Consider the following 15,056-nt stretch of genomic DNA (forward strand, 5'->3'; position numbering starts at 1 on the left):
AGATTCAGAGCACAGACGGGTTCGTTCAGATAAAAGCATAATGAGGAAGGTTTCTGCCAGACAAATTAATAGGATTAGGAAAGCAGCTGCTAAAATGCCATTGCAAAGCAGCAAACGGGTATTTGAAGCCGCTGGTGTCTCTGGAGTCCCACGAACCTCAAGGTTTAGGATCCTCCAGAGGTTTGCAAGTGTGTATAAAGCTATTATTCAGCCACCCCTAAACAATGCTCACAAGCAGAAACAGTTGCAGTGGGCTCAGAAATACATGAAGACTAGTTTTCAAACCGTGTTGTTTACTGATGAGTGCCGTGCAACCCTGGATGCAGTAGTGGATGGTTCGTGAATGGCCACCATGTCCCAACAAGGCTGCGACGTCAGCAAGGAGATGGTGGAGTCATGTTTTGGGCTGGAATCATGGGTAGAGATCTGGTAGGCCCCTTTAGGGTCCCTGACAGTGTGAACATGACCTCTGCAAAGTACATAGAGTTTATGACTGACCACTTTCTTCCGTGTTACAAAAAGAAGAACCGTGCCTTCCGTAGCAAAATTATCTTCATGCATGACAATGAACCATCTCATGCTGCAAAGAATACCTCTGTCTCATTGGCTGCTATGGGCATAAAAGGAGAGAAACTCATGGTGTGGCCCCCATGTTCCCCTGACCTCAACCCTATTGAGAACCTTTGGAGCATCCTCAAGCAAAATATCTGAGGGTGGGAGGCAGTTCACATCAAAACAGAAGCTCTGGGAGGTTATTCTGACATCCTGCAAAGATATTCAAGCAGAAACTGTACAAATACTCACAAATTCAATGGATGCAAGAATTGTGAGGGTATGTGCACACGTAGTGACCAAAAACGTCTGAAAATACGGAGCTGTTTTCAAGGGAAAACAGCCCCTGATTTTCAGACGTTTTTTGAGCAGCTCGCGTTTTTCGCGCCGTTTTCGCAGAGTTTTTTTACGTCCGTTTTTGGAGCTCATTTCATTGGAGTCTATGAGAAAACAGCTCCAAAAACGTCCAAAGAAGTGTCCTGCACTTCTTTTGTCGAGGCTGTATTTTTACGCGTCGTCGTTTGACAGCTGTCAAACGACGACGCGTAAATGACAGGTTGTCTTCACAGTACGTCGGCAAACCCATTCAAATGAATGGGCAGATGTTTGCCGACGTATTGTAGCCCTATTTTCAGACTTAAAACGAGGCATAATACGCCTCATTTACGTCTGAAAATAGGTCATGTGAACCCAGCCTGAAGGTGATATCAAAGAAGGGGTCCTATGTTAACATGTAACTTGGCCTGCTAAGTTTTTTTTTTGATTGAAAGAGCTTTTGATTTCTGTAAATATGACCTCCTGATGCTGCAAATTCAACAAATTACCATTTTAGTTCTCTTTACAACCTTTAAAATGTTTTGATCTCTGTTGTGCATAATAATGTGAAACAGTGCATTTTGAGTTTTTACTTCTAAAAAAAAATCTGTTGTCATTAGGAGATTTGTTCAATAAAATTTGCATTATACTCCAACGGTTGACGGCTTGAAGATTATACTGACTGTCATTTGCATCGACTATTTAGGAAAATCAGCGAAAAATAACATTTGCATAATTTGGAATGCGGTGTATACACAAGCCAGTGTCGCGTCGCACTGATAAACGGAGTCCTTTCTTATCCCCCTTTTGTAACACTCTGCACCTTTTGGGGACTTTTCCTCCTTTGTAGTCTGGGAAATTTTGCTGGGTAGGTGTTGCGCTGTAATAATACGGGCACCCTCGCTTCCAGCAGATGTTCTATGTCCCTTCCCTTCATAGTTCCTAAATACTAGGGCCCAGAAACTGAAGGAATGTTCCCCTCCGGCTGGTCACATCGGAATGTTTTTTCATCACTGCGTTACTATGGGTATAACCGATGTGAGGGCTTATTTTTTGCGAGACAAGCTGTCGATTTTATTGGTACCATTGCGTGACCCATGCGATTCTTTGATCTTTTTCATTTAATTTTTTGGAAGAAAACTCGAATTGTTTTTTATTGGGGTTTTTTCCGGCATTTACAGTGAGCCATAAATAACATTTTAACTTCATTCTGTGGGTCGATACAATTACGGCGATGCCAAATTTACATCGTTTTTTTTCATGTATTGCAGCTTTTGCACAATAAAATCACTTTTTTAACCATTTTTTTTTTTTCTGCGTCGCCATATTCTAAGACCCATAACTTTTTTTTCATAACTTTTATTATTTTTGCGTGAACAAAGCTGTGTCAGGGATTTTTTATTTTTTTTGCTGCTGGATGGCCTGTCATTTTTATTGGTACTCTGTTGGGGTAAATGTGACTTTTTGATCACTTTTTCATAATTTTTTTTGGAAGGATATGTGATCTAAAAACAGCGATTCTGCTGTTATTTTTCTTATATTTTTTTTTACAGTGTTCACCGTTCTAGATAACTTACATAATAGTTTTATAGTTTGGGTTGTTAAGGACGCAGCAATATCAATTATGTGTAAGTTTTTTTTTTTATTCCAATAATAAAAGACTTATTATGGGGAAAAAGGCAACTTGAAGCTCTTTATTTTTTTACAACATTTTTATTTATTTTACATACGTAGTGCAGTGTATTAGAGCTGTCAGTCATACACTGACAGCATGTCTTCGAGGACCTGTCGGATGTAGGCAAAACACGTGTTTTGCCGGGTCCTCATAGGCTTCTGTACTTGGCGGAGGCCATTGTTAGGCCTCCGGTTGCCATACCAACCATCGGCAGCTCAGCGTTCGCGTTGCTGGGCTGCCGATCGGCTTAAAACCCTTCAGATACTGCGATCGCTATTGAGCGCAGCATTGGAGGGGTTAATCGACCAGATTGGAGACTAGCTCTGGTCCTGGCTGTTATAGCAGGGTGCCTGTTATGATAAACAGCTGAAACCTGGCAGTGATGGTGCGGGCTCAGCTTCTGAGCCCGAACCATCACTCTGATGTAACTGTACTGCGGTTTGCCGGAACCAGTTCCTGACCGCGCCGTATATATACAGCGCATGTCGGGAAGTGGTTAAATATTCATAGAATCTTGTGGTTTTAACTGACAGCTGAGCCTTGTAATAGACTGACACTTCCTGTTCTGTAGAGATCACTTCTGAGCGTCATCTCATTATCATCACAGGCAGGATTGCAATGAAAGGTAATACCTCTATAAAGATAACACAGGATCCACCATTGATAATAGATGATGGTCGCAGCTCCCCTCCTCCCCCTCCCTGCACAATGACCTCTGCACAGGTCATAGAGCATGCCTAGTAAACTCTCCCATAGAAGTCAATGGGTCACCTCAGGACTATTGTTTGCTATGGTTCGTGTGGCCGCTGTATAGTATATCTGTAAATACTGTCAACCGCAAGATGGCCGCCCCTTTAATCTTGTACAGAAAATAGATTAAAATCTACAATCGAAACATAAAAACAGATTAGAAAAATATTATATTTCACTATCTGATTTGAATTAGTAAAAAAATTATAAATGCTAACTGCAGTTTACAATAGAGATTGGAATTGGACTGACATTTTAATGTGTGACTCGGTGCAATATTTTGGTCTTTTTAAGTGTTTAGGGCTTTTTTTTTTTTTTATGCCTGGTCTCCGAGTGAGCAAGACATTAAGGATGGGAATAAGAAATGTATGGGGAAAAAATTAGTTTCCATTAAAGTTTTTAACCTATTGTTCTTCCTCTTTCTACTTTCAGAACGGGAGTTGGTGTTGGAGAATGAAAGGATGCGGACACAACATGGTGTTTTGCAAACTGATCATTCACCTTCTCGATTGGATTCTTTTGTTAAATCCTTAGAAGAAGAAAGGGACCATTATAGAATAGAGATGGAGAAATTGGAACGAGCACTTAATCTAAAATCCAGCTCCCGAAATAATTCCATGCAGGATACCAGCAGAAAGCAAAGTTCCCCAGGAAAGGTGTGCCCCCATGCACTAAAGTAAACATTTAAAGGAAATTTTTCATAAAAAAGATCATATCTGGAAATTTTTTCTAATCAAATAATTATTTTTGGAAATTCGAGATTCTCTTCTCCTGCATTGTTGGCCATTGTGTTTTTGTTGTTACGAGCTGTTACACCCACTTTACTGTAGCCAGATCTGCTGGTTGCCCATTCCAGAACTTTGCCCTGCATCTGCCAGTCAGTATTACCCAAATTAGTTATTTCCAAGTCACTTTAATAGCAATCCTCAATTCATACTCTGTTATATCAGTGAAAATAAGAGCTCATACTGAACAAAATGTGTATCTTTTTGTACTTGTCGTGAAATCACCAAGTTACTTTCAAGTAAGTGGTTGATTTTTCAGTTCCTCCACGTCGGTTTTGTTCTTTTAATAAGGAGGTCTTAGAGCAATAAACTAGGTAAAATATTTTTTTTTTAGACTTGCAGGAAATCTCGGAAACTTACTAATATTGAGAATATTCCTATTTTCTGCTATCTAGGACATGGGAAACAATGCACATCTTAGGCGTCTCACCAGGGAAAGAGACGATCTCCAGAGCATGTTAGATAGGTTTGAAAAACACATGGTTGAGATTCAGTCCAATGTCAAAGTGCTCACGGTGGAGAGGGACAAGTTCCGAGTACTTTATGAGCAGGTAAATTGGAATGAAACTTTAAAACTTCTTGATTTTGTTTTTTTGTTTTTTTTTGCTGCAGACAAAAAGTATCCCAACAGTTAAATAAAATGAATGAGAAGTCGAATCTTTGAAGAAAATATTTGTGAAAATAACATCACCGAACAGTAATTTAGACTTTAAGAGCTATTCCACGCTTTTGTATTTTTGTAGAGGGGAGTATGTATATAAATAACATTCCATGTTAATGTCGCCAAGTCCTGAAATCTGTCAAAATATGTATAAGTAAAAGACAATGCAACCCAAAAGTTTTTCTGTTGCTCTGCTTTCAATATACATAGATGGTAGTTAGTGGTTTTCATTACAATCACCCATCTAGACCAAATATGTGTAGTTTGCACGGTGATAACACTGGGAGGCTTTATTCATGAGTGATCCCCCCACCACCACATGCCCAATCATGGCAGGTGCTGTCTGCACAGCGGCCGTCCGTCCGTCAATCAGTCATTAGTTAGGCCTCATGCACACGACCATATTTTTTCCCACCTGTAAATATGGGTCCGGTGTCACCCGTATTCCACCCGTATTTACGGGCACGTTTTTGGTGGCAAAATAGCACTGCACTAATCGGCAGCCCCTTCTCTCTATCAGTGCAGGATAGAGAGAAGGGACAGCCCTTTCTGTAATAAAAGTTAAAGAAATTCATACTTACCCGGCCGTTGTCTTGGTGACGCGTCCCTCTCTTCACATCCAGCCCGACATCCCTGGATGACGCGGCAGTCCATGTGACCGCTGCAGCCTGTGATTGACCTGTGATTGGCTGCAGCGGTCACATGGGCTGAAACGTCATCCAGGGACGGCCAGGACGTCGGGCCGGATGTCGAGAGGGACGCGTCACCAAGGCAACGGCCGGGAGACCGGACTGGAGGAAGCAGGAAGTTCTCGGTAAGTATGAACGTCTTCTATTTTTATTTTTTACAGGTTGCTCTTTATTCTGATCGGTAGTCACTGTCCAGGGTGCTGAAAGAGTTACTGCCGATCAGTTAACTCTTTCAGCTCCCTGGACAGTGACTATTTACTGACGTCGCTTAGCAACGCTGCCATAATGACGGGTGCACACATGTAGCCACCCATCATTACGGGAGCTCCATAGACTTCTATGGACTGTCCGTGCCGTTATTACGGCCTGAAATAGGACATGTTCTATCTTTTTTAACGGCACGGGCACCTTCCCGTAAGAAAACGGGAAGGTACCCGTGGCCAATAGAAGTCTATGAGCCCGTTATTACGGGTCGTAATTACGACCCGTAATAACGGGAGTTTTTACGGTCGTGTGCATGAGGCCTTAGGGTGGGAAGAGGCAGGAAGCTGATCATGAATACAGCGGATTCTTTAAGCTGGAGTCTGCTGTATTCTTTCTAGTGAGCTTTTACACAAACGGCACCGTATTTGTGCTACTGGTTAGGATTGTTATGTTCACACACGGCAGACGGGCTGCGACTGAAAATCCCCGTTCCACTCATCTGAATTTTCTGCAACAAATCTGGCGTTTGTGAATATACCCTTTACAATAGCTAAGCGGCCCTCTTGTAATCTGTTGCCCTTTAACTATTGAAGCTTATTTTATAAAAGATTTTAACTTCCGTTATTGTTTATCTTGGCATAGATTTAACTTAACTTTAATGTTTAAGTTGTAGACATAGATGAATAAGAGCATAAATCTAGCTCCAGTTAAAGGGGTTTTCCCATCAGCGACATTTGACATATCCACAGGATATGTCAGATGCGGGTCCCACACCTATCTCTAGAACCCGGGGATTTCTACTATGGGAGTTATGGAAACAGCGTAGCTCAGCGAGTTACGCTGTTTCCATAACTCCCGATCATATTGTCAGGAAGTGGCCGGGAGGCAGCGTGAGCACAAAAAGCTAGAACGGTGTTTAGGGGGACCCGTTCTAGAGCTAGGTGCGGGTCCCAGAGGTGGGACCAGCATCTATCTGACATTTGACATATCCTGTGGATATGTCATAAATGTCTCTGATGGGAAAACCCCCTTTAAGTCTTTCCATTAGTCTTTACATCTCTTTTATTGGAAGGGTAACTATCCTATTAGAAAACCACCATATTATTGGTATGTTGCAGTTTGGATTGTCTATGCAAGTATTCATCATCTGCTACACTTTCTTATAGCGACCTCACTTTTTTAATGTATGCAGTATTTAGATTTGAGTATTTTGTTACAAAGTATTTGAAATTGGTTTATTTTTAGGCCCAGAATGATCTGTCCTTGACTAAACGAGACTTGTCTCCTCTCCGCAAGAGTGCTTCCTCAGTCAGTGAATTGCGCCATCTAGAGGAGGAAAGAGATCTGGCCCAGTCAGACATACGAAGAGTTCAGGATGATAATGAGGGACTCCGTGACAAAATAAAGGTTAAGATGTTTTTCTATGTACAGTATGTTATTGCAAAAGATACAATATTTAATAACCTTCTAATAATGATATGGACAATGTAGATAAATACAACCAATGGTTACGAATGTTCACACAAATTCAAATGTATCAAATATTATATATCAATGATGTAAATATACTTAAAATCACTCAAGATCATGTACTACGCGTTGTTGCATGGGAATTTTCAGTAAGGCTTGGTTCACACACCCTATTTACGGACGTAATTCGGGCGTTTTAACCTCGAATTACGTCCGAAAATACGGCGCCAAAGTGTCGGCAAACATCTGCCCATTCATTTGAATGGGTTTTACAATGTACTGTGCCGACGGTCATTTTTTAAAAATCGTAAAAGACACCCGCGTCAAAGAAGTATCTGTCACTTCTTGAGACGTAATTGGAGCCGTTTTCCATTGACACCATGGAAAAACAGCTCCAATTACGTCCGTAATGGACGCAGCGAAAAGCGCCTGCACATGCCATTACGTCTGAAATGCCGGAGCTGTTTTCTCCTGAAAACAGCTCCGGAATTTCAGCCGTATCGGACGCTGCCGTGTGAACATACCCCTAAAATGATACGTTGGCTATGTTTGACATTTAGAATTTTTTTTGCTGATGCGTTTGAAATATGAGGTATAGCATTTCTTGAGTTGAGCATTTGGCTTGTGTGTGTTTTTGTATCATAAAAGCATAACGTTTATTGTAAATGCAAATAAGTCGGCTGAGGTTTTGTTAAAATCTTAAGGCTATGTTCACACGGGGTATTTTGCCGAGTTTTTTGACGCGGAAACCGCGTCGCAAAACTCGGCAAAAACGGCCCGAGAACGCCTCCCATTGATTTCAATGGGAGGCGTCGGCGTCTTTTTCCCGCGAGCAGTAAAACTGCCTCGCGGGAAAAAGAAGCGACATGCCCTATCTTCGGGCGCTTCTGCCTCTGACCTCCCATTGACTTCAATGGGAGGCAGGAGAAAGCGTATTTCTCGCTGTTTTATGCCCGCGGCGCTCAATGGCCGCGGGCGAAAAACGGCGCGAAAATCGGCGTGCAGGGAGAGGAATATCTGCCTCAAAGTTCCAAACGGAATTTTGAGGCAGATATTCCTCCCCCAAAATACTCCGTGTGAACATAGCCTAAAGGTGTTGTGCTGGAGTTTATGTATATTACAGTGTACTTGGAGGTCTCAGACTTTGCAATATACAGATTTGTCCACTATGTTGTTCTGTTCACACTAAATCACCTGTTAAATGAACTCTTCAGGTTATTACGGTCATAAAGATACCGAATAGTTGTCTATTTTTTGGTTTATTGTAACCTATGTGGAACAAACTTTATATTTCGTACTAGAAAATAGAGTTGTTTGTAATTTATTGCAGAATTTTTTTTCATTCAATTTTTTATTTTTTTTTATTTATCCCATTAAGTGATTTACTATTTTACATCTTTATTTTAAATTTATAATGTATTAACCTATTTTTATATGCTAATACATCATGGTCTGTGTCATTATAATACAGGTTGTTGTTGGGGTAACAGTTTCCCTTACAGCAGGCTTTCTGTAAAGACAGCCCTGGTATCCGTTCTAGGTTCCAAATTATTGACTTTTAAAGGGATTTTCCAGTCCTCGATTGTGTCACCAGAAAGCTTGGTGACCAAATTGAAGGGGGGATACCTTAGATCATGTCGCGGTCACTATTGATTGCAGCGATCATAGGGTTAAATGGCTGGGATCAGAGATTCCTCCCGTCCTTGCCGTTAGATCTGGAGCCAAGCTGCCATTAGACAGCCGCATACCTGCTCCAAAGCGGCACGAGACACCCGTGCAGGACATTAATCGATATCATTGTAAAAAACAGCATTGTACAATGAGGGTATGTTCACACGCAGTGGTTTCAGACGTAATTCGGGCCGTTTAGGCCTCAAATTACGCCTGAAAAAAACTGCACCATTACGACTCCAAACATCTGCCCATTGCTTGCAATGGGATTTACGGTGTTCTGTTCCCACGAGGCGTAATTTAACGCATCGTTTTCAAAATACGGCGCGTCAAAAGAAGTGCAGGTCATTTCTTGGGACGTTTTTGGAGCCGTTTATCATTGACTCCATTGAAAAACGGCCGTAAAATACGCAGCGAAAAACGCGAGTTGCTTCAAAAATGTCTGAAAATCAGGAGCTGTGTTCGCTTGAAAACAGCTCCGTATTTTCAGATGTCTTTGAGTTTGCGTGTGAACATCCCCCTAAGGCCCCTTAATGTTCAGCTTTGATTTTTGTTCACAGGTTCATCAGGAAGTATCGGCCTCAGAGAGGTTTAGAATGACCCAAAAGATTACGGACTTAGAAAGCACAATACAAATGGTAAGTAAGTCCATATTCTGGTGCTGTAGTCACCAGATCTTGTGTTGTATTTCAGGAAAATCCTATGTTGACTTATCCGTTTTACTCGACGATGATGTGTCACTTCTGGTGTGTGCTTGCTAGTGCATGACTAAAGTACCTGGAAATATAACATTAGTTCTGTTTTAGAATTTGGACATTCTGACCAAAAAAATTTAGTAGAATCTGAGTAGTTTTGCATACTTTAATAAATACAATAAAACTTTTCATAGTAAGCGATCGAATAATCTGTTGCTAGTATGGAAACCGCTCACGAACATTGTTATGCTTTTGTCATCGATGACCCACCAGCTGTTTTTTTCTAATTTGTAGCTGGAAACAGAACGGTATGAATTAAAATCCGCTATATCTGAGCTGAAGGAAAAGATATCCTCTTTAGATAATGTAAACCGATCACAATCCATTACATTGGCCCAGACTTTGGATGACTCATCGCAGTATAAAGCGGAATTAAGTTCCTTGAGGTCAGTTTGCATGACCACTACGTTTACTTTTTAGGTTTTTTATTTATTTAACTTTATTTTGCCTGTGATTTCTTTTTAGTAACACATTGTCCATTCAGTTATGTACTCCACTAGCTAAGGCCCCATTCACATCACGTTTGTGCTATCCGCCGGGCGTATACGTTTTTAAACACTAAAAAAGTTTTGAAACGTATAGCTCGGCGTATACATAGACTATAATGAGTCAAACGTAGACCAAAATAGCATCCGTTTGGTCTGTTTGTCATGGTTTACGTTGGGATACTGGTTTTTGAAAGTACTGAGAAGTGTAGTCTACTACATATACGCGACGTAACTTTTTTTAGCATTGATTTCAATGGACGACGTATGCAAACGTAATGCTATACGTTTGTATCCGTTTACATACAGTAAATCTATCAGTTTGTTTTTTTTGTTGTTTTTTCTTCTATCAGTAAGGCGATGCTGGAAGTCTTCCATGCATTTCTGTTTAAAGATCACTTTAAAAAAAAAAAAAAAAACATTTTCAATGGTCCACGTTTTTATTTAAAAAAACCGCGATGTGAATGGGGCCTAACGTAAGAAAAGAAAAGGGAGAGTTCGTGTATTTAAAAGGCTATGTGCACTTTTATTTTTTTAAATTTTCATTTTATTCAAAGAATTTTCATATACAAATAAATAAACAAATGCATGTTCCTGACAAAAATCAAGCATGGAGTATCACAAGGTCAAAAAATGGAAAGCCGTAAATGTAATAATAATCATACACAGTGAAAATAGGACCTATTTAGCCCTGAATGAGCAGACAGGACCTTGATGTAGAAAGGTAAAGTTAGGAGCAAGCATGTAGACCATATTCCATGTCATATAGAAAAGGAATGCTAGGTATAACACAATAAAATCAAGTATACAAAAGGAAAACAGACCTCCTAGTTCCTAGAGTAAAAGGGAAAGCAAGTCTATGCTAGGAGGGTAGTTGTAGGAGTGAGGAGGAAGGGATTGACGGCTGTTCCTGAAAGACCGCCAAGGGTTCGAGATAGAGGTAAATTTAGGGTGGTTTCCCACCTTGCAAGTTCTTCCATCCTACAGATGTGGTTTATCTTATCAAACCATTGGTGTGTAGAAGGGGGATCAAAAGCTTTGCAGCGGTAATGATATGGGTAGCTTAATCATGTTTGGCTGGGTGGAAGGATGGGGGTAGGTGCACTTTTAAATAAAAATTTTTGTCTATATTTCTTAATGCACACCTATGTGTCACCATTATATCCTTTCCATGTTCCTAAAGGCCCTATTACATTGGCCAATGAACGCTCGTTCCCGATCATTGCCTTGTGTAATCAGGGCAATGACCAGCCGATAAACGAGCGGTTTTATGCTCTTATGTAGCATTAAAAATCATTGTTGTTGCCAGCACATCTCCCTGCCGACATGATGAAAATGTATCAGAGTGAACAATCGTAATAACGAGCGCTCATCCCCAATGAGCTGTCTTGTTAATCGGCGCACATTATCATGGCCCATGTCGCGCCATTTAATAGGAGCCTTAAATCGTTCTGTCTGATGGAAGAGAGAAACTAACTGCAGAATCGGAGTACACAGGGTTTGTTTGTAGTCTGTAACCAAGAGACACATAGTTTGTACCAAGACTTTTTGCCTTTTTTTTTTATTTAGATTGGAGCAATAAAACAATTTGTTTGCAAACTTGTACGTAGCATTTAATGAAAGTATTATTTTAATAAATACTAGCAGGACACCCTGTTTAGTAAGCCATATAAGGCTTCGTTCACATCTACGTTGGGGTCCCGTTCTGACGTTCCGTCTGAGCTTTCCGTCAGAACGGGACCCTTAACAGACACAAACTGATTTCAATGTTGACGGATCCGGTGCCCATGGTTTCCGTTTATATTTTATTCACCGGACCCGTTGACTATGCTATTGCTTCCGGCAAAACGACGGGTCCGGTGCACAGCAGACACAAATGGAAACCATGGGCACCGGATCCGTCACCATTGAAATCAACGGTGATGGAAACGGAAACCTCATTTTCCGTTCGTTTAAGTTGCGTCTATTCAGGGTCCCGTTCTGACGGAAAGCTCAGACGTAACGTCAGAACGGGACCCAACCACAGATGTGAACGAAGCCTTACATACATAAAACACTCCTGAATTATGTTTTAAATATGCTACATTTAGTTTCAATACATATATGCACTAGTCCGCTCACCCAGGTGTAGGTAATGGTGCACAGACGGCAGCTGAAACACTGTGACGCTCAGCAACTATCAGATGAATGGCCGTCCATGTAATGCACAGATGCGCCAAGTCCACCAGAGCTCTTTGTTCTTGCACATATACGGGGTCCCAAGCAGGGGGACCACCTCCATGACCTTCACATGTACACAAGGGTTGTCGTCCTGAGATAACCCCTTTAAAAAAAATTGTCCGCTGCTGGGTATCATAACTTCTACTTTTATTATGTTGTGTTGTTTGTACTACAGGTTATTGAATGAGCAACTTCAGAAATGTATGGAAGACTTCCAGCATCGCCTTACTGTAAAATCAAATGAGTTGCAGTTATCACAAGAGGAAATAGGAACTTTAGAAGAAAGAATAGGTAAATTGTAAACAGGGGTTAAAGAATGTTTAATATTTTATAAAGGAAACCAATGTCATTACACATCCAAGTGTTTGATTGTTTATTGCATCTATTTAAGCATATATAGAGTTCTGGCCAAAAGTTTTGAGACTGACACAAATTTTGGTTTTCACAAAGTTTGCTGCTTCAGTGTTTTTAGATACTTTAGTCAGATGTTTCTATGATATAGTGAAGTACAATTATTAGTATTTCATAAGTTTTTAAACTTTTATTGTCAAATACATCAAAGACTCAATATTTACAGTGTTGACCCTTCTTTTTCAAGACTTTTGCAGTTCGCCCTGACATGCTGGATATCAGTTTCTGGGCCAAATCCTGACAAATAGCTGCCCATTCTTGCCTAATCAGTGCTTGGAGTTTATTACAATTTCTGCATTTTTGTTTGTCCATTCCCTTTTGGAGGATTGACACAGGTTCTCAATGGGATTGAGATCTGGGCAGTTTCCTGGCCATGGACCCAAAATGTCAATGTTTTTTTTACCGAGCCACGAAGTTATCACTTTTTCCTTGTGACATGGTGCTCGATCATGCTGGAAAAAGCATCGTTTATCACCAAATTGCTCCTAGATCGTTGGGAGAAGTTGCTCTTGGAGGATGTTTAGATACCATTCTTTATTCATGGAAGTGTTCTTGGGCATAATTGTGAGTGAGCCCACTCACTTGAATGAAAAGCAACCCCACACATGAATGGTCTCAGGATGCTTTATTGTTGTCATGTCACATGACATATAACTCATGGTAGCGCTCACCTTTTCTTCTCCGGACATTCATTCTTCCAGATATCCCAAACAGTCTGAAGGGGGCTTCATCAGAGAAAATAGCTTTACCCCGGTCCTCTGCAGTCCAATCCCTGCACTTCCTGCATAATGTCAGTTTGTCCTTGATGGTTTCCTTGGAGAGAAGTGGCTTCTTTGCTGCCCTTCTTGACACCAGGCCAGTCTCCAAAAGCCTTTGCTTCACGGTGCGTGCAGATGTACTGACACCTGCCTGCTGCCGTTCCTGAGCAAGCCCTGCACTGGTGTTGAACCGATCCCGTAGCTGAATCCTCTTTAGGAGACGTTCCTGGGAGATGCTGGACTTTCTCGGGCACCCTGAAGCCTTCTTTACAGCAATTGAACCTCTCTCCTTGAAGTTCTTGATGATCCAATAAATGGTTTATTTAGGGGCAAACTTACAAGCAGCAATGTCCTTGCCTGTAAAGCCCTTTTGATGCAAAGCAATGATGACTGCACGTGTTTCCTTGGAGGTAACCATGGTTAACAGAAGAAAATGATTTCAAGCACCATCCCCCTTTTAAAGCAACCAGTCTGCTCTTATAATTCAAGCAGCATGACAGAGTGATATCAGTTGTCTTGTCCTCATTAATACTTTCTCCTGAGCGAAAGAGGAGATCACTGAAATGTCAGCTAGCCATTCTGTGGCAGGGCTGAAATGCAGTGGAAATGGGTTTTTTGTAATTTAAGTTAATTTTCATGACAAGGAATAACTTTGCAATTAATTGCAATTCCAACTGATCACTCTTCATAACAATCTAGAGTTAATTCAAATTGCCACTATAAAGACTGAAGCAGCAAACTTTGAAAAACAAAATTTTTGTCAGTTTCTAAACTGTATATCGGTATACAAGGTTTTAGAACATATAGCTGCTGGAAGGTTAAGAAATGACACTTTCCCTTAATAAGGCCCTGTTCACGTTGCATTTCTGCATATGCCGAGCGTATACATTTGAATATTGAAAAAAGTATTCAAACGTGTTCCTCGACATATCATAGTTAGTAGTACGGTTGAAAAGACACCTGTCCATCAAGTTCAACCAAGGGAAGGGAAAAATATCCATAGACTGTAATAGGTCAAGCATACACCAAAAGTGTATCCTTTTGACTACACTTGACATCTTTTACGCCAGCATACTGTTAAAGTACAGAAAAGCAAAGTCTACCGATTTGTCCTTAAAAAAAAAAAAAGTATACACATTCTTTTTTTACATTATGGGAATGCAAACGTAAGGCTATAATTTTGCATACGTCAAAACAGTACTTTGTAATTCCCTATTTGATGAAGTGAAGAAAAAAAAGACGTTCTAACCCTCCCCTATGGCGCACCCCTCGCTGCAGGCACCAAAATAAATGAGGAGAGAAATGGGTGTTTGGATCCAGCGCTGTATGCGCTTTAAAACGGAAACGAAATTCCAAGTTTAATGGTCCTTGTTTAAAAGTTAGTCCAGAGGTATATAATCCAGGTGTGGAAATAAGTGGGGAGTGGTGTCCTCAGAGCCTACGCGTTTCGGATGCTTCTGCGTCCTTACTCTTGGCTGTAGTGTCAAATAAATAAATGACAAAGGGCTGACTTACAAAAATGAAACATAAAAACAGTATACAGTTTTTATTTTAAAGGGAACGCTTTTGTCTAAATTTTTAGCGTATACAATAAACAAATATGAAAGAAAAAAAGCAGTGCACAGTAAGATATATATATATATATATATACAAGA

The 15,056-nt window shown here is 40.6% G+C and overlaps 1 protein-coding gene across 1 annotated transcript in view; it reads left to right on the top strand.

The window, feature by feature from the left end:
• The window catches only part of CEP135 (centrosomal protein 135), a 90,050-nt gene that overhangs the window by 45,911 nt on the left and 29,083 nt on the right, over nt 1-15,056 (top strand). The window contains exons 11-16 of the mRNA XM_075859930.1: nt 3,725-3,948; nt 4,473-4,628; nt 6,877-7,038; nt 9,333-9,410; nt 9,762-9,913; nt 12,408-12,523. Coding sequence (XP_075716045.1) covers nt 3,725-3,948; nt 4,473-4,628; nt 6,877-7,038; nt 9,333-9,410; nt 9,762-9,913; nt 12,408-12,523 — 888 coding nt within the window. The remainder of the gene's footprint in view (nt 1-3,724; nt 3,949-4,472; nt 4,629-6,876; nt 7,039-9,332; nt 9,411-9,761; nt 9,914-12,407; nt 12,524-15,056) is intronic.

The sequence above is a fragment of the Rhinoderma darwinii genome, chromosome 1 (genome assembly GCF_050947455.1).
Source record: "Rhinoderma darwinii isolate aRhiDar2 chromosome 1, aRhiDar2.hap1, whole genome shotgun sequence".
NCBI classification, from domain to species: domain Eukaryota; kingdom Metazoa; phylum Chordata; class Amphibia; order Anura; family Rhinodermatidae; genus Rhinoderma; species Rhinoderma darwinii.